The 27,629-nt window shown below is 55.4% G+C and overlaps 1 protein-coding gene across 1 annotated transcript in view; it reads right to left on the bottom strand.

Annotated features, from left to right (window-relative positions):
- Positions 1–1,780: 1,780 nt before the first annotated feature.
- The window catches only part of RAMP1 (receptor activity modifying protein 1), a 40,635-nt gene continuing 14,786 nt past the window's right edge, over positions 1,781–27,629 (bottom strand). Inside the window, exon 3 of the mRNA XM_036254605.1 lies at positions 1,781–2,386. Coding sequence (XP_036110498.1) covers positions 2,131–2,386 — 256 coding nt within the window. The 3' untranslated portion in view covers positions 1,781–2,130. The remainder of the gene's footprint in view (positions 2,387–27,629) is intronic.

The raw sequence follows: 27,629 nt of genomic DNA, 5'->3' as shown, positions 1-27,629 counted from the left end.
ACCAAAACCACACGTACCACACACACAATGCACCGTGCAAACACACACACAGATACACACCACACACATCTACCCCCCCACACACCCCGTGCACACACACACACCTGAACACACACACCCTGTACACACACACACCCCCACACACCCCATGCACACACACATCCTGCACACACACACCCTGCACACACACACACCCTGTACATACACACACCCCACACACCCCGTGCACACACACCTGAACACACACACTCTGCACACACACACCCTGCACACACACACCCTGCACACACACACCCCACACACACCCCGTGCACACACACACCTGCACACACACCTGCACACACACACACCCTGCACACACACACCCTGCACACACACACCTGCACACACACACCCTGCACACACACACACCTGCACACACACACACCCTGCACACACACACACCCTGCACACACACACACACCCTGCACACACACATACCTGCAGGCTGGTAAGCACATGGAGGGCAGGGCCCTGTCCTTGAAGTGTCGCAGCCCCATACTGGTTCTGGAAGGGCTCGTTGCTCAGCCCTGGGCGAGGCGCTGGGGCCTGCAGACCCGTGGGGGCCCTGACCACCAGTGGGAACCTGGGGCTGCCCTGGGAGTCAGGGGCCAGCGGGGTCCTGGGCGAAAGGACTCACTGAAGTGACCAGAAGCAGCAGCCACAGGAGCAGGACCCGCAGGCTCGGAAGCCAGGGCCTCTGCAGCCGCACCTGCAGCTAATGAAGGGAGGAGTGGTCACCTCGGCCAGGCGGGGCTGTCCCTCCTGTGGCTCCTTTGTCCCCAGGTGCCAGTGGGAGGTCCTCCAGCTGCTGCTCGCTACCTCCTGCTCCTGAAACTTCCCGCATCCCCCAGACTCGGGACACCCAGGCCCAAGCCAGACGCTTCCTCCGCCTGCTTCCGGTCCTGGAGCCCAAATCGTGACTCACCTGTGCTGTCAGCGTCCCGGGAGAAGCGGGGTATCGGGAGACAATGGCCCCGGTTCCTTCCAGCTCTCACGGCTGAGTTTCCAACAGGTGAGGGCAGAGGAAGCTGGGGCCCAACGGGCAGTCGCCGGTCCCCTCCCAGGTCCTGTGGCAAGGACGTGGAAACCCCGGGTTCCCTGAGGCTGTCAGGGCAGTGAGCACACCTGGGCCCTTTCCTGACCTGCGTGGGGTAAGGGACCCTGGTGGCTGTGCCGTGCTAGTGCGGCTGTGACGGCGCTGGGGGCTGTCCCGGGGCAGAGGGAGAGGCTGATGCTGAGGGTGAGAAGGGGCAGGTCCTGGGCCGGACAGTGTGGGAGCTCCCTTCAGGGATCCAGAACCTTCCAGAAGCCTGTCTACACGTGGGGCCTGGGAAGAATCATGAGCGGAGAAGCAGTGCTGGGGAGGGCGGGCAGACGCACAGAGGAAAGAGTGGATGAAACCCTCAGGGGCAGAGTGGAGGTGGGGGCCTGGGCCTGAGGGCTGGGAGGCATCCTTGGGGGTGTGGGGGAGGCTCAGCAAAACTGAGCAAATTTGGCCCCGTCATGTCTGTGAATCACGGTCCTCTGAGCCCGTGGTTCTAGACACTTGCGGGGGGAGGGCTCAGAATCCCGTGGGAGTACCGTCAGGGCACACCGGGCTTCACTGCCCTCGGCCCCAGCGAAGGTCCCTGCAGCAACCCCTGTCCGACCAGGATGGGTTCTGAAGGGTCGGGTGTTTCTCCCTCCCCCTCTACTGTAACCTGCACCCAGAAACACTGACGCTTCCCAAATCCGAGGACATCCTTTTAATCACAAACTCCTCCTCCACAGTCTGGCAAGCGGTGGGAACAGAGCCAAGGGGGTTTGCAGACACATGGGAACACCCCCCAGAAATAACGACAGCTATGTCCTGCTCCCTCCTAGCACCCAGCCCCTTCCTAGGGTGGCTTCCACCTCTAGCAGGGGCTTCCCGGTGAATGCCTGCACCGCCACCACTCTGAAACCCTGTTAGCCGATCTCAGGGAGGAGGAGGGGACTTGAGGCCTGCTCTGCCGCCGGCCCAGGAAGCTGTCACCAGGCCAGGCCCAGAGCTCCCTGGCTTCCCTGCCTGCTCACAGCCTCACCGGGGGGCAGCTCCCGGGCCACAGCCTACACAATGCCCTCTGTGCGCTTGCTTCTCCAGACCACCAGCCCTGTCACGAGCAGGGTCACCAAGATGGGCACCACAATGAAGGGGCAGAGGATGCTGCTGGGCGGGTCCTGCATGGCCCTGCCGGAGACCGGGCAGCTTCTGAAGTAGCGGTGGTGGATGGCGACGAAGAACTGGTCCACCACCGCGTTTGGCCAGAAGCAGTCCAGCTTTTTCATCACTTGCATGGTGCAGTCTGTGAGTTCTCCGTAGCTCCTGCAGGTGAAGAAGCAGGCGGTCAGTCCCTGAGTTGGCAGGGGACTGAGGCAGAACCCGAGCCAGGGGCTCTCCACCCCCTTCCTCGAGCATCTCCTGAGGCCCAGAGCCAGACAGTGGCCCTGAATCTAGGAGTTGAAGGTCTTGGGTGGCTCCTGTGGGGGCTCCCCAGATGTCCTGCACACTCCCAGACCCCAGATGGTGAGCTGGGGATAAGGGACAGCCTTCCTGATCCTGAGACCTAGCAGCTGGGATGCTACACTAAGGGCAGACTAGAGGTGGACCAGCCAAGCATCTTTAGACATCAGCCTGGGGCAACAAGCCCTTGGGTGGGCAAATCCGCAGCCCATTCTGAGGAATAAATGAGTGAGCTTATAAATATGTTGGTAGAAATGACCCGAACTGGAGCACAAGGAGGAAAGAGCTGTGGTAAATTAACAACAGTTTCAAAAATATCAACTCCCACTTGTAACCTGAGTCCCAGAAGGAGAAGAGGGAATGGGGGAGAATAAATAATTGAAGAGATAATGACTGAGAAGTTCCCCCAAATAATAAGACATCAATTCACAAACCCAAGGAGGTCAAAGTACCCCAAACAGAATAAAACATCCCCAAAGCAACAGAAGCAACAAACAGCCACACAGATGTGTCAAAGTCAAACTCTGAAAACCAAAGATAAGAAAAAAATCTTGGAGTCACACCTCCAGGGAACAGGCGTATGAGTTACAGATGACTTCCCATCAGAGACTATGCAAGCCCGAAGACGATGGGGGGCATGGTTAAAGTATTTGTGGCAGTGATGGGGGTTAAAATTGTCTGTCCAGAATCCTATACCCAGCAAAAAATATCTTTCAAATATGAAGTTGAAATATAGACCTTTTCAGATAACAGGAAAAAAAAAAAAAAAAACCTGGGAGAATTCATTGTGCTACAAGAAAAGTGAAAGTCCTTTAGTCAAAAGAATAGAACAGAAAGAATGTTGGACCCACTCGAAGAAACGAAGAGCTCCATAAACAGTAAAAATGAGGATATGTACAGACATTTGTCCTTATTTTTAATCTAGAAAGTGATTAAATGGAGCAGAAGCCATACATCAGTATGGGGGAGACACACAAAGGCTTTCAAAGGCCGCTGGCCCCCAGCCACTGTCTTATGGTCTCTAAATCATTCAGTCACTGTTTTGTCTGGCTGGCTGCTCTCTGGGTCATTGTTCCAAGATCACAGGGCACATGGGGCCGCCCCCAGTGCATGTGAGCAGGCGGAATGCATGAGGCAGGGGAGGGGGAGGCAGAGACAGCAGACGCTGTGCAGGACCCGTGCCTGCTGGGTTTTCCCAAGTAAATGACTCATGCTTCAAGTAGGGAACAGAAGTGGAAGAAGCCACAGAAGTCCTGACAGGCGGGGTCTCACTGTGAGAAAAGAATGAGTCCGGACATGTCGCGTGCCTCACACATGTAGGGGTACCTGTGTCTGTCAGGGCAAAAACCAAAGTCCAGCCCTGGGAGTGGCTGGTGACCGGCCACACAGCGGTGTGTCACAGACTCTGGTCGGAATGACTGTCTTCTCCCCCACAGACCCGCCGAACCCACGGGGAGTGATGTTCTGCAGACCCAGTGACAATCGACCCCAAACGTCGTCCCACATCCTCTGTGCTTGAGGGGTGGGGCTGGGGTGCCCCCAGCAGGAGGTGTTGCTGTCTCTGGATGGGAAGGAGCCCCTGGCTCAGGCCACGCTGGGGTTGAGCCTGGGCTGTGGGGGCTATTCTGGGACCGGGCACCCTCTCCCTGAAATGTGATCCTCCCAGTCTGCCAAGCCATCCCCCTAAAAATAGCTCCGAAGTGCAGCTGGGCCTCTTCATCCTGTTTATTTATACAGCAGTGACAGCTGAAGCAGCCAGTAAATATTGTGAGCTCTGTCAGCAAGCGTGTCTAAAAGGTCTCCTCAGAGGACAGTCCTCCGCTCGGAAGAACAGGACGAAGGGCCCAAAATAATCGTGAAAAACATTCCGCGTCGGTGCTCCCTCCAGTTCTCACGTAACTAAATAGTTCTCCTTTTTTGGCCCGAACTTTCTATCCGGGCCCCTCGGCAAACTGCTGGGAACGTTCTGACCACGACGGTGGGTGCTTCCAGTAGGTCCAGCGACAGGTCACAGCTCTGGCACCATGGCTCACGGTTGCTCACCTTTGACAAGAAGGTGTCCACTGATGCCCACAGGCTCTGGGACCCTCGTGGTTGCTGCTGTCCCCCAACTAGCTCCGGCTAGCCCTTATGTGGAGCATTTGAGCCTGGGTCCTGCCACCCCATGGACCTGGGTTCGAATCCCAGGCCCACCTCTCATCCTGAGTGATGCTGGGAGCGTCATCTTACCTGTCTGAGCTTTGGTCTCCTTACAGCAAACGAAGACACTGGTACCCCCGACAGGGTTACTGGGCACATCAGGCCAAATGGGGTCAAGGGCCGACACACAGCAGGTGGCCAGTAGGTGGCCATTTTCCCACTGCTTCCTCCTGACTACTGCTCTGTGGCCCAAACAGAATACATTTCTTGTTCTATAAACTCGCCAATCAACCAGGCACCGTGTGTCTAAGTCCTCCAAACCGTGCGGGGAAACCACTTTGGAATTCCGGTTCCCTTTATCTGACCACTGTTGACCTCCCTCTACCTGGGACAATTCACAACCTGGTGGCTTCCAGCAGCTTCAGACACCTGTTGGGGGTGGGGCAGGTGGCACCACTTGGTGTCCTGGCAGGAGAACAGGGGAAGGCAAAGGGACCCATTCGAGGCCCCTGGCGTCTGTCAAAATGCCAGACGAATGGAAGATAAGCTGGTAACACTTTTCTGAAGAGCGATTTGGCGATACGTATCAATGACCTCAAAATCACAGATACCCTTGGACCCAGTAATTCTAGTTCCGGAAATGACCCCAGTTAACAGCATAAAATGCAGACAGCGGGAATGTGAGAAGGGGGGTCACTGCAAAGTTGTAATGATGAAAACAGCACCTGCGGGGCCGCCATGAAAGAAAGGGCTTCTAAGAGCCTCCTTGCAGAGAGGCATGGCCACCAGATGGCGCCCCTTCCCAGGGACCTCCTCTCCTTGGTCCCTCCATCCCCAGGGATTCCCTCTCCTTTCCCCCCACTGTCCCCTCCCTCCCAGTCTGCCCCACCCCCAGGACCTCCCTGCCAGCTCTCGAATCTTCTCCCTCCATCAGCAGCCTGTCCATCTGCCCACCAGCTGCTCCCCTACCCTTCCTGCCTGGGGAGGGGCATCCACACTCCTTCCCTCCTCAGCCAGTGACTGCAACAGTGTGACCCCCACAGCTCCACCTGCAGCTTGGTCCTGTCCACATCGGGCTATCAACACACACAGGTTGCCCCCACCCTACCCCATCTCCCAGGGCCTGCCCCGTCCAGGGTGTCCACTCCCCCCCCTGAGGCCCTGTCCCTTTGCCTAGGAGTGGGCAGGAGTGACTCACGGTGGTGGGTCATCACAACCCACACGTCTAACACGTTTCCACTTCCCTGCCCCGTGTGTGGGCCAGGCCTTGGCATCTCTGCACACGTCTCCTTTTCCCCACCCAGCTGGGTCGGGGCAGCCATCACCCCTCCCTTGCTTTCCTTCCCTCTCGTACCTCTCCCTCCACCCCTGAAATGTGCCATTGGCTCTTCCTGCCAGAGCTCTGGCCCTGCCCTCCTCCCACCCCAGCCCACTGTCTACATCTTGTCACCTGGGCCTTGCTCCCCTGTGCGGAATGCACAAGCCCTCATGTGGCCCCCACCCTCAACCAAATCCCCTCCATCTCACTGGCTCCATCTAGCCTCACTGGCCGTTGCTTCTGCCTCAGGGCCTTTGCACATGCTGCACTTTCTATGTGGAAGGCTCCACCTCCACAGGCCAACCTCTGCTCATCCTTCAAACGCTCGAAAAGGCCTCATGTGATACTTCAACCTCATTTGGCTCCCTGGTAAAGTGGGGCTTTGCTCCTCAGACAGGTCTGTCTTAGAACCGGTGCTGCAGTTCGCGTGATTACCCACTCACTGTTGGTCTCTGCAACGCGACTGCAAACACCTTGAGGGCAGGGGCAGTATCAGGTGTAAACAAAGTCCCACCGACCCTGCTCAGAGCCGTCCCCACAAATGCAAAGTGAAATAGAAGCTGGAGGAGAGTAAGCCCGAGGCCTGGCAGACGCCGGAGCAGGAGGGGCATCAGCAGACCGAGCACACCCGCCACGCACAATCTGTGGGACATTCCACTCTGAGAAGTGTCATCACAGCCCACAGGACACAGGCAGCCCACGCCTGTGACATCTGATGGATCGCACCTGTCAAGGTTCAGTAGACAAAGGCTAGTATAAAGGCTGCGGAAAACAAAGTTAGTGACCCTGATCGGAGACTGTGCGGGGGCTGCTGTTCTGCAGAGAACCAGCCACCTCTTCAGAAATCCCAGGGCCCTACTACGTGAAAGCAAAACGGCTTGGTGAAGGCCCAAAGTGGAAAACATAAGTTGATATTCTTTGATTGTATATTAAAAACTAGAAATTAGTAAGAAAACTATATATATGTAGTATATATATGTGTGTATATATATATATAAATACATATACACACATATATTTTTTTATCCTCACCTGAAGACATTTTTTTGTTTTTTGTTCAGATAGAGCAGGAGGGAGAGAGAGAGAGAGAGAGAGAGAGAGAGAGAGAAACATCAACGTTGTTGGGACACATTGGGTGGTTGCCACCCGCACGACCCAACCAGGGCCGGGGACAAACTGCAACCGAGGTACGTGCCCTTAGCGGGAACTGAACCCAGGTCTCTCTGGACCACAGGCCGACGCTCTAACTGCTGAGCCAAACTGGCCAGGGCAGAAAACAATATATTTTTAAAAATTGAATTTATAAACCAATGGACATAGACAACAATGCTAGGAGGTGGGGGGGTGTGGGGGGGAGGAGGGGGGTCTAGTGGGAATAAAGGAGAAACATCTGTAACAAAAATAAATTAATATAAAGTGGAAAAAAATCAATAAACTATTTTTTAAAAAATAAAAATTGAATTTATAGAAACAAAAGATAACTCACAATTTTGGGGTTAAACAAGAATTTAAAAATTCAATTACAGGCTATTAAGACAACAATAATGACCCTACTGTATCTAAAAATTAATGGACTAGAGCCAGACAGCAAAAAACTAAATTATCTTACTACTAAACAAAAAATAAAATAAAATAGGTATCCAAATCAACATTTTAAAAAAAACAACAACAAAATATTGTCCCCGGCCCTGGTTGGTTGTGCGGGTGGCAGCCACTCAATGTGTCCCTTTCACGTCGCTGTTTCTCTCTCTCTTCCTCTCTCTCCCTCCCACTCTATCTGAACAAAAAATGGAAAAAAATGTTCTTGGGTGAGGATTAAAAACACAACAACAATAAATCTCTCCAAAGGGCAACTAATTAAGACTATTAATAATGATTAAAAAGTAATATTTATTGCCCTCGCTGGTTTGGCTCAGTGGTAAGAGTGTCAGCCTGCGGACCAGAGAGTCCCAGGTTCGGTTCCCACTAAAGGCATGTACCTTGGTTGCAGTTTGTCCCCAGGCCCGGTTGGGGTCATGTGGGTGGCAACCACTCGATGTGTCTCTCTCACATCGATGTTTCTCTCTCTCTCTTTCTCCCACTCTTTCTGAAGGTAAATGCAAAAAAAGCCCTCAGGTGAGGATTAAAAAAAAACAAGCAAAAAACTAATGTTTATTGATTTTCTTTTATTTAAAAAAATTTTTTTCGTTATTGATTTTAGAGAGAGAGGAAGGGGGAGAGAGAGAGAGAGAGAGATAGAAACATGGATGAGAGAGAACATCGACTGGCGGCCTCTTGCATGCCCCCCGCCTCTTGCACGTCTCCCACTGGGGATCGGGCCCACAACCTGGGCATGTGCCCTGACCGGGAATCAAACCGGTGACCTCTTGGTTCAGGGTTGACGCTCAACCACTGAGCCACACTGGCAGGGATTTATTGATTTTCTTAAAAAAGGAAAATGAATAAGTAAATTCAATAATTATTTTATAAAAATAAGTATAACAAAGACACATTTCTGGAGAGTGTAACTTAGAAAACAAAAGCTAAGAAAACATAAATATACAAAACCACAGACAGAAGATGATAAACAGTATGAGGGATGCGAAAAATATATGTTAAAAAATTTAAAAACTTTTGGGGTACTTTTGTGGAAACTATAAACTGTCCAATACTGACCTAAAAAGCAGAAAATCTGAAAAAAGTGGAAAATGTTATTTAAAAGTTACATTCACAAAAGGCGCTAGACCCAGGCAGTTCTTTCAAACTCTTAGGATTATAGGAAAAAAAATGTTGAACTTCCCAGTTCTTTTATTTTATTATTATTTTTTATCCTCACCCGAGGGCATTTTTCCATTTTTGTTCAGATAGAATGGGAGGCAGAGAGAGGAAGAGAGAAAGAGAGAGAGAGAGAGAGAAACATCAACACGAAAGGGACACAACGAGTGGCTGCCTCCCACACGACCCCAACCAGGGCTGGGGACAAACTGCAACCAAGGTAGGTGCCCCCAGCGGGAACTGAACCCAGGTCTCTCTGGACCGCGGCCAACGCTCTAACCGCTGAGCCAAACCGGCCAGGGCCCTAGTTCTTTTAAATATGCAACCAAGCCCTGGCCGGGTAGCTCAGTTGGTTAGAGCGTCATCCCTATATGCCAACGTTGTGGGTCTGGTCCCCGGTCAGGGCACATACAAGAACCAATCAATGAATGCACGAATAAGTGGAACGACACATCTACGTCTCTCTCTCTCTCTCTCCTCTTTCCCTTCCTCTCTTTCTCTCTCTCTCTCTCTCTCTCTCTCTCTCTCTCTCTCTCAACTCAATTCAGGAAAGGAAGCTCACGGAACCCAGGTCCCAGCCTCTGAGGCAGCAGGCCACACGCGCAGAGCAGCAGGTGCAACCCCGTCCCTTACCAATAGCCACCACCGCCCCGGGAAAACGCGGCAGTCTAAGCTCCCCGTGCGGCGCATTTGAGAGGAGGCTTCTTCCTGGGGTGCTTTAGAACTGTGACTGTCAAAACCCATCTCATCGTGTCAAAGCAAAACCACATGCTCATTTCAACGCAGGTTGAGGAGGCGTTCGATAAAATCCAACCCGGCCGATGACGAAGAGACCACGGGGGAGTCACACGGACGTTCTCAATGCGACAAAAATCTCGCACACCAACGGCAAACGTCATGTTTGTTCCTGGCGTTAGAGTCAGGGATCCGCTCATTTAACTCGTAGAGCGAGGGGTCTGTCCTCTACCTCGTGACCTCCAGCTTCGGTGCCAGGGCTCCCGACCAGGGCTTCCAAAATAGCCCCAGCGGAGCCCTTCCCAAGCAGGGCGGGGTTGTCTGCTCACCCGGCCACTTCTTCTGGTGACAGAAGGCCCCGTGGTGGCCCGGCCTGCGTGGGGCTCAGAGTGAGCATGCCGGGCCAGCTCCCCCCACCAAGGACCTCTGAGCACGCGGCAGGGCCCAGTGGCCCTCAGGACAGAGAACTAAGCCCAGTGGTTGCCATGGTGACCCTTCCCCAGCAGCCTCTGTCCTTCATGCCTCAGGGAACGTAAAAGAACTCCTGTTAACTGTTTGATTAAAAACATTTCGGTGGGGACACCTCCCCGGGCCTGTGCGCCTGGAACTCACTTCTCACCCCTGGCCTGGCAGCGGGGGTGTGCGGGGTGGATACTGTGCACTTGAGCCCCCCCTAAACCTGCAGGTCAGAGAGATCCCATCCCACAGAACGTCCGGGAGACGGGAGAAGCGATGGGCGTCGCTGCTGGCCGGGGCCGGCTGATGAGCGGAGCAACAGGACAGGAATGCACACCTTGGGGTGAGTTTCCCCAAGGGCCCTACTGCAGCGTGTCTCCTAGTTACAGAACTTCTGACATCTTGGCAAAAAAGAATAAGCACAGGGGAAGGGCCAGCTCCCCCCTGCCCAAGGAACCCCAGTCTTCTGTGCACCAGCAAATACCCAGCAACGTGACAGGTGCCACCTACACCCCTGGATGGCACAGGTGCGTCCCATCAGGTCTCGGCAACTGGCCCCTGCCTGCACTGTACCTGCCAACCCCTGGGAGCTAGGCAGACGCCCCCGCCCACGGCAGGCTGGCTGTCACTGTTGGGAACAGTTTCTATGGAGCTCTTGGCTGGCAGACGGGGGCCGCCACTCCTGGACAAAACACCACCTCTCTCAGATGACAGAAAACGGATGTGGGACAGGTCCTCCCTACCCCATGCCCTGCAGGCTTGGCGCCACCCCTGGTGTCCTGTGCTCTGTCTCTCCTGGCCTGAAGCCAGCCTGTCCCAGCCAGAGACATTCTCGAGGGACATGCCAAGAGCCCTCTGCGTCAGCGAGCTCAGGAGGGTGCACAGAGGGGTGTTCTCCACTCACGCGGCGCAGACAAGGCCCGAGGCCCAGCGCTCCCCAAGGTGCTTCATCCGAGTCCCGTGTCCCCGAGAAGCGATGCACAGGGCCTGCAGACACGGCGCGGGGAGATGCTTGGCTGTCTCCTGTCACGTTCTTACAACTGTCTGCCTCTCAAGACCCACTGAGGACTGATCTGCTCCGTGAACCCAGGCTAGGAATGGGCCCGTGCCCTTCCTGAGCCGTGTCCCCCATCCAGTCTCTAACCCCTCGCGCTCCTGGAGGAACCGTCCCAGGCTGCTGCCCCGGAGCCCACCTGCAGACGGCTGCCTTCTCCAGCTCAGCCCAAGGCAGGCTCTGACCTGGCTCTTTGGGGTACATCCCTGGCTGTGTCCCCTGGGCCCCAGCGCCCCGCCCCGTACCTGCTCCACCCCAGCCCTCTGCTCCCTGTTGCTGCTGTCTCACTTTCTCCAGGGACTGTGACCTCCATCCGGAGGGCAGGGCACACCTACTCTGTTCCCTGGTGGACCCCAGCCCCTGGGCAAGGCTCACAGTGCAGGGCCCAGGCTGAGGAGCCTGTGACTCTAGGACCCACCAGAGGGCGCCACTGAGCCCTTGCTCCCCAAGCCTGGGGCCAGGAAGGAGGGGTGCGGGTGGTCACTGCCCCCTCCAGCCATGGCTGTCCTGTGGACCCAGTGTGGACAGAAGGGCCCCGGAGACATCTGGGGTTCCTGCCTGGGTACAGGGGCTGCAGTGGGAAGTCCCGAGGGCCCCTCATACCCCTCAGAAGCACAGGTTCAAAGTCTACACATTCAGAGCTGAGTGTCCCTGTACCAGCCCTTGGACTGTACCCGGGAGGCGCAGTTTGAGGGAGGAGGGGGTGCCCCGAGCGGATTCTTCAGCTCTGCCTGCAACCTCAGGCTCCGCGTGGGGGCCGCGTGGGGGCCGCGTGGGCCTGTGCAGGGCCTGTGGGGACTGAGGAAGGGCCTTCCTCCAGGCGGGTGCTCGGCTCGGCCAGCAGAGCACAGCTGCAGGTCAGCGTCACCGCGGCCAGCTGCTCTGTGAAGGGTGCGACCTGCCAAGCTGCTGTGTGTCCTGGGCGAGGGGTTCAGTCTCCGAGCTGCAGTAGCTGCACCTGCAAGACTGCCCCGGGCTGAGATGGAGACCAGAGGAGTCGGCGCACAGGAGGGCTGTCCCCAGCCCTGAGGGGAGAAGGAACAACAAGGCAGCTGGTACGAATCGCGGGGAGACCATATCTCCCTGCGTTTCTGGGAGATTCGAACACAGGGTGGTGGACAGCACAGAGCCCTGCACCACACTGGCAGCTCTCGATCCAGCCCTGGGTTCCTGAGCATGTCACCGGTCAGGCCACAGCGTGGCTTCTTGCCAGCCCCAGGTCCTCTGCCCGACCCAGCCGGTGGAGAAACAGCCCCAGGCCGAGGAGCAGGGCCGAGGCTGCCTGCACGGTGCTGGGACCAGCTCTAGGGACACCGGGCTTCAGGGACGCAGACCGAGGTGGGCACCAGGGCTGGGCGGGCACAGCTCACCACGCAGCCTCTCCAGACACCTCGCCCAGTTGGGACTGGTCACTCCGTCCACAGAGGTTCTGGGCTCCTGCTGGGAGCATGTGATGCTGGGCCCTGGGGACGGGGCAGGCCCAGTCTTGACCCCTCAGAGTGATGGACACTCCGTAACTGAGGACCACCCGGGAGCCACCCAGCAAGCTGTGGGCATGCAGAATGGGGACCCTTCAGGCTGGGGTCGGTGACAGCTGCTCTGTCTTTTGAGGGCCACACGCCCATCCCAATGGTTAAAGGCCCTGCTGTCACTGGACAGGACACACTGAGACCTGTTCACAGGGCATGGTCACGCCTCACAACGGCTCTGCCAGCAGGTGTTCCTGTCCCCTCCTTACAGACGCAGGAGCTTGGAGGTGAGCCGAGGTGGCAGTGTGCTGGGTGGCCAGAGGCTCTCAGGAGGGGCGTCCTGGCCACCAGCCCCTCCGGCCCGGCCTTTTACCTCCGTCCGCTGCTCCTGCTCAGACGGCTCTGCTCCAGGGCAGAAGGAATCTGGGCGCCTCTGCCCCCGGGGAGGAAGCGGGACGTTTCTGGATCCATCCCTGGCTCCCAGCCATAAGCTCTGGCACCAGACACAGAGCCCGGGAGCTGCCAAGCCAGGCTCCTCACGGAGAGGGCCCACCAGGCCGACGGGGAGGGGGCGTCACGCCTCCTGAGAACCAGCCTTCTGGGTTGCGCTCATGGAGGTGAAGACAGTTTTTAAATTGCAGGGGTGTCTTCTGAGGGCCCAGCAGGTGAGGTGCGATACGCACATTACCCGAGAAACAGTCGAAATGAATCCATCGTGGAGGAAGAGACTGGAGAAAGGATCCCCTAGGCACCTGGCTCTGACAGCTTTAGTGATGAGCGCACCCCAACTTCCAGGGAACAGGTAATTCTCAATGCACATAAATTATTCCCACCCTGGACTCCAAAGGCCCTCTGGCACATGCAACAACCTGATCGAGGACGCGCACAGAGGAAATCAGGAACTGTTAACAAAGCAAATGTGATTGAATTGTTACTGGGGAGGAAACTGAGGCCTGCGGAGTGTAACAGTGACGCTGTCTGCAGGGTTCACGCCCAGGCGGGTCCCACTTGGAGCCCCAGGCAGCTGCCGGTCCTAGGACACACGGGCCGAGGTGGGAGGTGCCCCCGGGGAGGACTTGCAAACGGACAGCTCTCCCAAGCTGACTGACCCCTGACTGGGCATGTCAATCAGAGTCCCAGTGTGACCTCTGTGGCATTCAGCAGAGCGGTTCTTCAGATGTTTCGGAAACACAGGCAGAAATATATCCAAGAAAGCAAACATAATGTGAACCATGAGGAAGAGGAACATACTGAGAGAGGATGAGATCTAAATTGTAGAAAATATTAAAGCCAGGGCGGCCACGTCCTGCTCAGGGAGGCCCCCACAGCTAAGCGCAGGTGAACCGAAACGGGGACACGGCCGCGCGGACAAGGACGCCGTCTGTGTTACAACCCAGCAGGACAACAGAGGGAAGACATATCATTGAATGAATTATGTTCGGGTAATCGAGGTAGGGAGGAAATAAGTCCTAATTCAAGGGTTCATGTAACTACCTCCTGTGTGAAGGAGACAAACATGATTCCAAAACCACAGGGCAACTGAACAGAAACAGAGCGTAACACTGCAGCCCCGTGACTCACAGCCTCAAGGACTGGCCTGCGGGGCAGAGAGCCGGTGCCCAGGGCACAGGCCCGACGAGCGCGGCGGTGCCCGCGCCCAGTGGCTAAGAGCCAGGACACGAGGGGCGGCGTGGGGGCAGACACGGTGCCGCACGAGGAGAAGACAGACAAGATGACAAACAGCGCTTCCCTACAGACTCAAGAGTGCAAAAGAAGATGAGAAACCCACCCAGCGACTCAGGAGATCACCAGGGGAGGGGCTGGGCGGGCCATCTGTGCTCTGGAAGAAACAAAGGGCCCGCAGGGGCCAGCAGTTCGACCGTCCCGACGGCCAGAGGCGGCCAATGAGAGCGAGAGGAAACTCACTCTCCACCTGCAAAGCCGGGCTCCACAGGCAGCGCTCAGGAACCTACGGCAGAGAGAAGCCCCCAGGCTGCTGGTAATGGAAATCAGTAAACCTTCAAGAGGGCAGCCGGACACACCTCTGAGAACCCCGGAACGCTGGGGGCACGTGGTAGGGCGGCCCCTCTGCAAGAATCGTATAGAACGAGTCCAGAGAAGGGAGCTACATGCACAGGTGTTCGTTTCCACGGCAGGACCCGGGAGGTGGCCGCGCAGAGCGGACTGAGAAGTCAGGACATGGTCACTGGCCTTCCTGCCCCGGAGCTGGCTGTCGGCCCCCGGCTCCCCTTGCCTTGCTACCCGGAAGGAGTGGATTTGTAAGAAAGTGGGGTCTCTGACTGAGACGAGAAGCCAGGAGAAGAGGGGGCGCAGACCTAAGATGTCCCTGGCGTAGTCACAGACCTCGCACAGGGGTCTGGCTTACGTCCCGTAAGACCCTCAGGGACATGGGTCCACAGTCTGCATGGGGAGGGCCCCCCACCGTGGACGAGAGTCCCTGGCCCTGTGTGCTGGGGAGAGGGAAGCATGGGTCCTGGGAGACCCTGTAACTGGGCTGTCTTGAGGGACATGAGTGCTGGGCTGGAGGTCAGCCCTGGGAGGGACGTCTGCTCCGGTCCCCCACCTGCCCGACCCCCTGGGAAGCTGCAGAGCACACCTTCCTTGGCACTGCCCCCCACCCGCTGCCCTGCCCTGCCCTGCCCTGGGCCAGTCCCTGATGAGTGAGCCGCCTCTGATGAGCGAGCCCGCCTGGCCCGCCTTCCTGGACAGCGAGTCCACGTCCACGGCCTGCGCAGCGCTGGGCTTTCATGCTCTCAGGGGAGGGGGCGGGGGCAGTGTGACCGGGGGAGGGGCGGGAGGCGCTGTGCGGAGAGCCCAGCACCAGGATGCGGCCCACCTGCCGGCCCCTCCTTCCGCTCACGGAGGATCTGCTCGGTGTCGCCTGGCCGGCCCTGGCCTGGCCCCCTCACCAAGACACCTGCTCGGACAGGCCCGGGTTGGTGCCGCGGGTCGTGGTGGTGCCTGCAGACGCTTTGCCAGGAGCAGCAGCGTTGCCACAGGCTCCGCCCAGGCAGATGCCCTCCAGGGCGGGGCCAGGAAGGTCTCTGAGTGGGTGGAGGGAAAGGGTCTCTGCCTCCCCCACTGTGCTCTGCGCCCCCTGATGCCTCCCTGTCCCAGCCTCGGCCTCTGCCCACCACCTGGGCAGGGCTTCACTGGCCTTGCTGGGCAACACGGACCCTGACAAACCCAGGGGTGGCTGCTGAGAGCCCCAGGCCCACTCAGGTTTATTGTCCACGGCAGAGGACCGCCAGCCCCCCACGTTCACACACACCAAGAAGACGCGAGTGGAAGGTGAAAGGAAGGGCCAGAGGCAGGTCTGGGGAGGCCGAGGGCACACTGCACCCGCCCGCGCCCGCCCGCGCCCGCCCTGCCCAGCTACCGGACGCTGTGAACACCCTTCCCCGAAGGGCCCAGGGCTGGACCGATGCCCTGGGCAGACCTGCTGGGCTGCATGACCATGGTGGGCAGCTGCCCGAGCGCTCCCTGACGGCCACCTCATTCTGTGCACCTGGGCCTGGGCTCTGGGGACACCAGACGGACCCCCTACTCGGGATCCTGGCAAGAATGTGGCCCAAGCACTTGTGGGCTCAGGGCTGGTTCCAGGGCAGGTGCCCGGATGAGCAAACCCACGAGGGAACTGCAGCCAGGTGTCCCTGTGGGGCGGGGTCACACCTCGGTGGGGCCCTGGTGACCAGCCTGCCGAGCAGCAGGACCCCCGGGGAGGTGACAGCCTGCGGCTGAAGAAGGATCCCCCTCTCAGTTCCTGTTGGAATTCCAACAAAATCAGCTGCGTTCTGATGAGTTTCCGGGCTCGGCACACAGAGAAGGTTCTTTGTTCTGACAGCGGGGGGAACGGCCGCGGAGGGCCTGTGGTGGTGGGGGGGCGCCCGCCTGGTCAGCAGGCCTCTGGAACAGAGCGTCAGGCTTGGTGCTCGTGCCCGAGGTCGCTGCTCTGTAGCTGGCACAGTACACGTTGTCCTTCCACTAACACCCTGTGCAGAGAGAGACCCCGCCTCAGAGCAGGCTGCCCCTCAGGCCAGGCTGGAGGGCTCTTCAAGGCCCAGCGTGGGCAGCAGGGCAGGGCGGATGCCCAGGGAGCAGGCCGCGGGCACCTGGGCCCCTGGAACCCAGCACTGCGGGACCGAAGCTGCTGGGAGCCGAGGTGGGTGCAGCACTGACCAGTCCGGGAGCTCGGGGCAGAGAGAGGAGGGTGCGGACGGTGCAGGTACAGGCGGTTCTTTGGGGGTTCACTGAACTCGTGACGGGGCCGCCCGTGACACGGCGCCTGCCCAGGGCGGTGCCTCGGACGCTGCAGCTGGGCAGGAAGGGGCCTCGCATCTCCAAATCCACCCAGCATTTCTTGTCTTGGGGAGAAAATCTGACTGGTCACTTAAAAACCAACCATTTTCTAGCTGTGTTCCCCATTTCTGAGCATCTTCTCTTTCTTTGTTCTGCTTTTTCCCTCCTCCCGACACCCACAGGAAGGCCCCTGGAAATGCAAGTTCCCGGTGACACATTCTTCCTAGTTCTTTACAGCTCCCCAAATTAGATTGTGCTCCCAGTTAATACATTACAGGACGTTCAATGTCCATGAGCGAACCGGGCTGCTGCTGATCAAGCTCACCCCAGACGTGACTCGGCCTGGGGCACGGAGTGGACCTGCCCTGCTGACCCCGCGGCCCTGCGGGACCCGGCGCGGTGCCGTCAGACGCCCCGAGCACTATGGGCTCAGGAGAAAACCTCGACCCAGGCTCAGGACTGGGGTCTCAGAGCCTGGCACCGGTTTCAGCACAGAGCCACGCCGGGCTGTGGCCGCGGGGTAGGCAGTAACGATGACAAACCTCGAAAGGCCAAAGCAAAGCAGGCCCACGGCCCACCGCCTCGGGAGTGTCCCCCGTTCTCGCGTTGGAACACGGCCGAACGCTCTCACCGAACCTTGCTTTTGCTCCAGAAACTTCTACCTCTGAGCAGCGATGCCCGGTGCTGCTCCGAACTTGGAAATAAGTCCACACTGCTGTGCAGGGTCCTAGTGAGGCGGGGCTGCTCGGACCCTCCTCGGTCTGTTCAACGGAGCAGGTGGAACGTGAGCCTGGGAGCCAGAGTGCTGGCCTCTCCGTGCCCACGGTGGGCCCTCTCCCCTCCCCGTGGCCCCTGCAGAAGCTGCCTGGCTCACACGTGTCCGTGTCACTCAGCGGGAAGGTGTCTCCTCGGATGTGCAGCTGCTGTTACACCAGAGACCTCCCGCCGGCTCACCCAGGGGCACCTGCAGACCTGCCCAGGCTCTAGGACAGCTGTGGCCTCAGGCAGCGGGCACAGGGCAGCTCTGGCTTTGCAGTTCCTGTCCTCACCCTCAGCCTGGTCCTGGACCCCGGACCCCACAGCCGTCCGTCCTGCCCACGGGGCCGCTGCCTCTGCACCCCGACAGCCTGCACTCACTCGGCTCCCGGAGGGGTCCTTCCCAGCACCTGCGCCCTCTGCCTGCTGTCCCCACTTCCGGATCCTGCCCCCTGCTGGACCCTGTGCTCACAGCATGGCCACACCCTCCTGCCCACTCCTCCACCCTCACTGGGCCTTCTCCCGGTCATCTGGACCAGCCCGTCCACCCGAGAACCCCAGACCCTAGAAAGGCAGCCCGTGGCCCGAGCGCCAGGCAGGCTTGGTGCCCTCCTGCAGACGGGCCTCGGCAGGGCTGAGCAGCCCCTGATGCCAGCACCCAGCTCCCTGAGAGCCGGGGGCCACCTCGGGGACTGTCAAGAGCTGGGACTTGGCGTTCAAAGAGCCCTAACCCGCTGTGACCCTGGCAGATAAGGGGGATGATGGCTGTCCTGCTCTCCCCGAGACTGCTGCGTCCTCAGAGGAGGTGACATGTCAGGTGACTGTGCGCTCAGTCAGCGCCGGCGAAGCGAAGAACGGTCTGGGATGAGGGAAGTGATCGGTAGTAACACTGAGGAGGGGTGCGGACCGCTGCTGGTTTGGGGGAGAAAAGGCTGCCGATGCAGGGAGCGCGAGGATGGCCCGGAAGGGCCCTGTGAGGGCACAGAGAACCCAGTCCGGAGAACCCAGTCCGGACAACCCAGTCCGGAGAACCCAGTCCGGAGAACCCAGTCGGGAGAACCCAGTCCGGAGAACCCAGTCGGGAGAACCCAGTCCGGAGAACCCAGTCCGGACAACCCAGTCGGGAGAACCCAGTCCGGACAACCCAGTCCGGAGAACCCAGTCGGGAGAACCCAGTCGGGACAACCCAGTCGGGACAACCCAGTCGGGAGAACCCAGTCCGGACAACCCAGTCCGGAGAACCCAGTCCGGAGAACCCAGTCGGGAGAACCCAGTCCGGACAACCCAGTCCGGACAACCCAGTCGGGAGAACCCAGTCCGGAGAACCCAGTCCGGACAACCCAGTCGGGAGAACCCAGTCGGGAGAACCCAGTCCGGAGAACCCAGTCAGGAGAACCCAGTCCGGACAACCCAGTCCGGACAACCCAGTCGGGAGAACCCAGTCCGGAGAACCCAGTCCGGACAACCCAGTCGGGAGAACCCAGTCCGGACAACCCAGTCGGGAGAACCCAGTCAGGAGAACCCAGTCGGGAGAACCCAGTCCGGAGAACCCAGTCGGGAGAACCCAATCCGGACAACCCAGTCCGGAGAACCCAGTCGGGAGAACCCAGTCCGGACAACCCAGTCCGGACAACCCAGTCGGGAGAACCCAGTCCGGACAACCCAGTCGGGAGAACCCAGTCCGGACAACCCAGTCCGGAGAACCCAGTCCAGAGCGGAGCCGGCCTCAGAGACAGATGGGCTTTCGGAGCCACAGGGCAAGTGGGCGGAGCCTCTGGGTACAGCCGGACTCTGCTTCGGTCCACTCTGCACAGCAGCCGACCTCCAGACCCGGGACCCAGCCGGGTGCCAGAACCTCCCGGCTCGAGAAGACAGGGGCGGGCTCCCCTGGGCCGGGGCGAAGAGGAGGCCTCCCAACGATGACTCAGACCCACAGGTGATCAGAGAAAAAGCTTATGTGGCAAGGAAAACACCAAAAACAAAGCAGAGAAACAAGTGAGTAGCGGGAGAGAACGGCTAACCCGGCTGTGGCAAAGGCCACCGTCTCTGACACACGAGGACTCTTCGCGAAGGGCAGGAGCCGGCCGACAGGCACCGCCCGTTCTCGGAAAGCCGATGAGCGGCCCCCGCCCGGGGAACACGTCTGGATCCCCTCCCAAGCCAGGGGCACGGCGGTGCAGCCGGTCCTTCCCAGACGGTGACCGTTCGCGGGGTGGACACCCAGTCCTGGAGCGGCGTGGGAACCAGGCTCCCGCACGGCCGCTGGGAGGGAGCTGGTGCAGCCCCCGAGGCCACCCGCCGGACTTCAGTGACCGTGCACACAGGCGTCCCACGTCCAGGCCGCACCCGCAGACACAGCTCCGACAACACGGAGACGCCCGCCACAGGGTCGTCACGCACCACCGCCTGGAACCGGAAGTGCTGGGCAAACCGAAGTGTCCCTTGTAGGGAAAGTGAGGAAGAAGCTGAGCCCTGGGGGGGGGGGTACCTGCTGTGAAAGCGAACGAGGCTGTGCACTGATAAGGTCTGATTTAGGGAGTATACTGTTAAGTGCAAAAAGTACAAAAAGAGGATCCATAGCATAATACACTTCATGGGACAAAGAGGGGGTATAAGAACAAAATGGGCCCAGCCCATGTGGCTCAGTGGTTGAGCGTCGACCCTGCACCAAGAGGTCGCCGTTTGATTCCTGGTCAGGGCACTTGCCCAGGTTGTGGGCCCCATCCCCAGTGGGGGGCATGCAGGAGGCGGCCAGTCAATGTTCTCTCTCATCCATGTTTCTCTCTCTCTCTCCCTCTCCCTTCCTCTAAAAATCAATAAAGGGGAAAAAAATTTAAAAAAAAGAAAAAAAAAGGGTACACCTACTCACTTGTACACAAAAAATACCAGAAAGGAAAAGGCAGAATAAGACTGGTTGCTCACAGGGAGTGGGTGGGGCGGGGGAAGAGAAGGGCGAAGGGGGCGGGGCAGGGAAGGGGGAATGGCCCTCTCTCCGCCTCCCTCCGAATGCTGCTCTGATGCTCAGCGCCCCAGGGTGACGGTCAGTCTTCTGTGTCAGCCTGCCCAGACGGTGGTCCCCAGGGACTCCGTCGAACACTGAGCTGGGTGTTCTGGGGACACGGTTCCCCTCGACCATGGATGCCCCCCACCTCCCCGTCAGCTGAAGGCCCTGGACCGAGTTAGGGGAGTCCGCCTCAAGGCCGCCGCATCCGCACCGGACTCGCCAGACAGACCCCACAGCCTCGTCAGACAAGCCCTTGAGTGAATGTTCCGTAGACGGCGCTTCCAACGCCTGGTTTAAAGGGGAACCCCCCACGCTCTCCCCATGCAGGCTTCGTGGTTTCCTTGGTTACCCTCAGTCCCTGGTGTGAATGCACTGGCATCTGTCTGCGTCCATGTCTAAATGTCTGTCTCTGTTACCTCTCCATACATCTTGGCTTCTAAACACCCTCTTTGGAAAGGACCCAGGGCCTCTGGAGAAACGGCTGAGTCCAGGGCTGGGCCCGGGGCGTCTCCGGGACGGGAAGGGAAGGAGCTGCCCCGCAGGAGGGGCAAGAGGGCACCGCCAGCGTGAGGACGCTCTCACGGCCGAAGCTGGGACAACGGAAGGACCCTCGGAATGGCAGCGGGCCCAGCAGGCCATCCAGGGCCATTCCCTCCTCCCGGTCAGCTGCTGAGCACCTCGGTTCTGCCCGTTCGCGTCCCCTTTGCCATGTCACACAGCACATAATGCAACACGCCGTGTCATGTAACGTGTCATGTACTGTGGGAGACATTTTGCATGGCATCCATTTTGTTAAAATCTGCTCTGCCATCACCTGCCCCGAGGCAGGATGTCTCTGCCTTCTGCATTTCTTTATCTCTGCATTTCTTTAAGTAAAATCTGCTCTGCCATCTCCTGCCCCAAGGCAGGACATCTCTGCTTTATCTCTGCATTTTGAACCATTTACTCAGTCTTTTGTTCCACCCGTGCTTGGGGTGGTTACTCAATAACTATTGCTTGATAACAAATGATCTTGTTTTTCCTGCCCTATATATTGTGTCAATTTCCCCAGAATAAACGAGACTTGATCAGAGCCATGTCTTGTCTCCATTTCTCGTGCCTCTTGTCCCTCCTCATCCTCACTCCCCATCTAGAGTCCTCGTTGCTCGACCTGCGGGACGGGTCAAGTGGCGCCCAACGTGGGGCTCCAGCACGGGGGATCCAGTGAAGGACGCCGTTCGAGTGGCCGGCAGAAAGGAAAAGAAAAGAGGGAACGACGTGGGAACCTGCTGCGTCTGCACCCCTCGGGTAAGTGAACGGCGATTATGGGTCAAGCATTGAGCCAAGATAAGATGTTCGTTGAAGGACTAGGAAAGGCTATAAAGGCACGAGGAGTAAAGGTGAAAATTAAGCATTTGTGTCAGTATTTTGATTATATTAAAGAAGTTTGTCCTTGGTTTGGTACAGAGGAAATTATAGATCAAAAACGATGGGAAATAGTTGGTGATGCTCTTAGAGATTATTATAAGACTTATGGACCCGAGAAGGTCTCGGTAACTGCTTTTTCTTATTGGAATTCTGTCTCAGAGACATTCTGTTCCTCTCCTTGCCAATGTAGTAGAATATAGCGAGGGTATATTACAGAAAGAAAAAAAAGGGAATGAAAATGAAAGTAAAGAATGTGAGGACTTCATGTCATTCGATAGTGATAATGAGGAAGAAAAAACCGAGCCCACTCGGAATAAAATTATGCCTAAAAACCACCCATGAGGGGAGCCGTCCCAAAGATCCCTCCCCGCTTGCAACTCGCACCAGAGCTAGATGATATAGAGGCTTTTCCAGAACAGAAACAGTGGACGCGCAAGGACAGGCTTGGCGCCACCATAGCGGGTTTGATTTTAAATTAATAAAGGAGTTAAAAACCGCTGTAGCACAATACGGAGCCACAGCCTACGGCAATTTTAGAATCAGTAGCTGAGAATTGGCTTACGCCTGGGGATTGGCAGACGTTAGCCCGAGCGACACGTGCTGGAGGAGACTATCTCCTATGGAAATCAGAATATGTAGAGAACTGCAGGGACATTGCTAAACGCAATGTGCAGGCTGGTAATGGATGGAATTTTGATATGCTAATAGGAGAAGAAAATTATGCCAATAGTGATGCCCAAATGCAATATGATGCAGGCCTTTTTGCCCAAGTTCAGACAGCAGGCACTAGAGCATGGAGGAAACTGCCCACCAAAGGCGACACGAGCTCCTCCCTTACTAACATTAAACAAGGACCTGATGAGCCTTTTGCAGATTTTGTTCACCGCTTAATTACTGCAGCAGGCAGAATTTTCGGTAATGCAGACACCGGCACGGATTTTGTTAAACAATTGGCTTTTGAAAATGCTAATGCCGCCCGTCAAGCCGCTATTAGACCTTATAAGAAAAAGACTGATTTAACTGGCTATATTCGCCTATGCTCTGATATTGGGACTGCCTATCAACAGGGCCTTGCCATGGCTGCCGCCTTGCAAGGGTATACAGTTAGACAGTTCTTATCCCAAAAAAAACAAGAGTAAATGTTTTAACTGTGGGGAAACTGGCCATTTCGCAAGGAATTGTAAAGGAAATCCCACTAATAACTCAAAAACTCAGACTCCAGGAGTTTGCCCTAGATGTAAAAGGGGGAAACATTGGGCTAATGAATGTAGGTCTAAAAAGGATGTTCAGGGTAACGAACTATCCCCGATGCAGGGAAACGGGTACAGGGGCCAGCCCCAGGCTCCCAAACCCAAACAAATCTTTGGGGCAGTCAGTTTTGTTCCAACAAACAACAATCCATTTCAAACCTCCTTAGAGCCACCACAGGAAGCGCAGGATTGGACCTCAGTTCCACCACCTATACAGTATTAACTCCTGAAATGGGAGTTCAGGCCCTTCCTACTGGAATTTTTGGCCCTCTGCCTGAAAACACATTTGGACTAATAATAGGATGTAGCAGTTCAACAATGAATGGACTACAAGTCCTTCCAGGAGTCATAGACAATGACTACTCCGGAGAAATTAAGGTTATGGTATCATCCCCCCAAAATATTAATACTGTCATCACAGGACAAAGATTTGCTCAACTGCTGCTCCTGCCTTTGATGCCCACCACAAATAGGGCAGTATCAGGACAAAGAGGTGGTCAAGGCTTTGGGTCATCAGACGTTTACTGGGCGGAGGTCATATCAGCACAAAAACCCATTATGTCTCTCTGGTTAGATGGTAAGAAATTTTCGGGGCTTATAGATACAGGGGCTGATGTCACAATAATTAAAAAAGTAGACTGGCCTACAGCCTGGCCCCTAGACGCAACTCTGACTCACCTAAAAGGAATAGGGCAAAGTCAAAACCCAGAGAGAAGTTCAAAGCTATTAACTTGGAAAGATCAGGAAGGTAACCAGGGCACCATACAACCATATGTTATAGCTGGATTGCCTATAAATCTTTGGGGTAGAGACCTCTTATCCCAATTAGGATTAATAATGGGAAGCCCGAATGCTGTTATTACTACACAAATGTTGAAAACCGGATATCTACCAGGCCAAGGGCTGGGAAAAAATAATATGGGTATAACAGAACCCATAGAGCCCTCCCCAAAGACTGATAGGGCAGGATTAGGCCATTTTCCATAGGGGCTATCGACACTCCTGTGACCCATGCAGAAAAGATCACGTGGCAACCTGGGAGCCGGTGTGGGTTGATCAATGGCCTCTAACAGCAGAAAAACTGATGGCTGCACAACAGCTGGTACAGGAGCAGCTTGATGCTGGCCACATTGTCCTTAGTAACTCCCCTTGGAATACGCCTATTTTTGTCATTAAAAAGAAATCTGGTAAATGGCGGCTATTGCAAGACTTAAGAGTTGTAAATAAGACTATGGTACTAATGGGAGCCTTACAACCAGGACTTCCCTCACCTGTTGCCATACCTTTGGGTTATTTCAAAGTCATTGTTGATCTAAAGGATTGTTTTTTCACGATTCCTCTGCATCCAGATGATCAGAGGCGATTTGCATTCAGCTTACCAGCTATAAATTTCAAAGCGCCTATGAAAAGATTCCAATGGCGTGTTCTGCCACAGGGAATGGCTAATAGCCCTACCCTATGCCAATCCTTTGTAGCCTCAGCCTTACAATTAGTCAGAGACAATTGGCCAAATATATACATTATACATTACATGGATGATATCCTCATAGCCGGAAAAGAGGGGAGCGAGGTTTTGAAATGCTATGAGATGATGCGCGTTGCCTTACGAGACAAAGGCCTGGAAATAGCCCCTGACAAGGTCCAACTCGCAGACCCTTATACATATCTTGGTTTTCAAATGCGAGGGTCCCTAATTTCCTCTCAAAAATTAGAGCTAAAATTAGACAAGCTTAAAACCCTAAATGATTTCCAAAAATTGCTAGGGGACATTAATTGGCTTATGCCCTATTTAAAAATCAGTAAAGGGGAACTTAAACCCCTGTATGATATACTACAGGGAGATGCCAACCCTACATCTCCCCGTGAACTTACCTTGGAAGGAAAACAGGCTATACGCAAAGTGGAACAGGCTATCCATTCTCAAGCAACCACCTTTATGGATTACACTAAACCTTTAAAGTTTATTATTTGTAAGACTGCTCTCTCCCCAACCGCTGTTTTCTGGCAGACAGCGCCCTTAATGTGGATTCACTTGCCTGCCACACCTAAAAGGGTCATTGAGCCATATTATCAGGCAGTTTCCAATCTCATTATGATGGGCAGGAAACAAGGGAAATGTTATTTTGGTAAGGAGCCAGATATTATTATACAACCCTATACCGTGGACCAAATTAGCTGGCTCATGCAAAATACTGAATTTTGGCCCATTTCCCTAGCCTCTTATGCGGGGATTCTAGACAATCATTATCCACCAGACAAACTTATTGATTTTGCCAACAAACATGAGTTTACCTTTCCTATACTCACAGCATCTAAGCCTTTGAGAAATGCCTTACTAGTATTTACTGATGGGTCCTCGACGGGTAGAGCTGCTTACACTTATCTGGACCAAACAGTGTCATTTATGACCAGCAGCACATCTGCTCAACTAACGGAACTGCAAGCCATTGTTGCTGTATTTTCTGCCTTCCCAGATCATTCTCTCAATATTTACACAGATAGTGCATACATCGCACATTCTATACCTCTATTAGAAACAGCTGGACAGGTAAAAAACATATCCAATGCAGGAAATTTGTTTAGGCAGTTACAGAAGCTAATTACAAAAAGAGTTCACCCATTTTACGTAGGCCACTTACGCGCCCATTCTGGGCTGCCAGGACCTCTTGCTGAGGGAAACCAAAAAGCTGACCTAGCTACTCGCCTCCAGGATTCTAATCAAGTGTTTACAGCCACTGATAACAGCTCTGATAAAATCACCCTAGCGCAGAACAGTCATCGATTACATCATCTCAATGCTAAAACGCTTCGCCTCATGCGTCAGATTACTAGGGAACAAGCTAGGCAAATTGTTAAAAACTGCCCCTCATGTGCCACTCACTTGCCGGTCCCCCACCTTGGAGTAAACCCAAGGGGACTAATCCCTAATGCATTATGGCAAATGGATGTTACTCACATCGCTGAATTTGGAAATCTTAAATATGTACATGTTATCATAGATACCTTTAGTGGGTTCATTTATGCCTCCCTCCAAACTGGTGAAGCCACAAAACATGTGATCAGTCACATGCTAACCACATTTACAGTTCTGGGATGCCCACAGCAATTGAAAACCGATAACGGCCCAGGCTATACAAGTTCAGCCTTCTCCCAATTTTGCAAACGCCTCAATATTCAACACATAACAGGTATACCTTACAACCCTCAGGGCCAAGGGATTGTAGAGAGAGCACATCTGTCTTTAAAGATCACCACTGATAAAATAAAAAAGGAGGAATGGTACCCCACGAGGGGGTCACCCAGAAATATTCTCTCTCATGCCTTATTTATCCTCAATTTTTTAAATTTGGACACTGATGGGCAATCTGCTGCTAATCGCTTTTGGCATACAGAAACCCAAAAACAATTTGCCTCAGTGTTGGGGAAAGATCCGCTAACCAGCTCTTGGCATGGCCCAGACCCAGTCCTCATCTGGGGCCGAGGTTCTGTATGCATGTACTCTAAGAAAATGAAATCTGCCAGATGGCTACCAGAGCGTTTGGTTAAACAGATTGATCAAGTTAAAGGAATAACAGATAACCATATAGATAACTCCAGGGATGAAAATTCGCCCTGAGAGGCTTTTCCTGTTTTTTCTTTTCAGGAATGGACCGGAAGGCTGAAATCTTACTGCAGGGATACTACTGCATCTTTGCCTGCTTGGAAGGAGGTTTGGGGCCTCCTCCACACCCTGAGGAGCTCCTGAGGGCCTTGTTTGGCCCCCCATGCGACTGCCTTGCAGGAACGCTGCTGCTGAAAAGAACTTTTCAATAACCCCCTTTGGAGCGGGCTAAATGGGGTGTATCTTCTCCCTCTGTTGGGCCCCTTACTTGGCCTTTCACTGATTGTGTCACTAAGACCCTTCCTCTTCAATAAGGTGATGGCTTTCATCAAGCAGCAGATAGATGCCATTAAGATGCAATCTATACAGGTCCACCACTATCATAGACTTGAAATGGCCAACAGAGAAGCTCACTCTAGCTGTGAGTCAATAAGCTCAACATCCTCGTCACCTTGGTGCGCTGGGCTGGTTAGCCAGAGACGGGCAACTGGAACTCACACGCGTCGCCAACCACCACCTAAGACAGGAACAAGGCCCTATGCTGCCTTGCTTTCCAATGACGGGTAAGGACAGGTTGGCACTGTGTGCAAGTTTCCTGACCTAAGACAGGCACAGTCCCCTCAAGGTATTATTTCGGCCTTAAAATTAAAGAAAAGGGGGACCTGTGGGAGACATTTTGCATGGCATCCATTTTGTTAAAATCTGCTCTGCCATCTCCTGCCCCAAGGCAGGATGTCTCTGCCTTCTGCATTTCTTTATCTCTACATTTCTTTAAGTAAACTCTGCTCTGCCATCTTCTGCCCCAAGGCAGGATATCTCTGCTTTATCTCTGCATTTTGAAC

The sequence above is a fragment of the Molossus molossus genome, unplaced genomic scaffold (assembly GCF_014108415.1).
Source record: "Molossus molossus isolate mMolMol1 unplaced genomic scaffold, mMolMol1.p scaffold_m16_p_11, whole genome shotgun sequence".
Taxonomy (NCBI): domain Eukaryota; kingdom Metazoa; phylum Chordata; class Mammalia; order Chiroptera; family Molossidae; genus Molossus; species Molossus molossus.
This window is presented reverse-complemented; position numbering and strand designations above follow the sequence as displayed.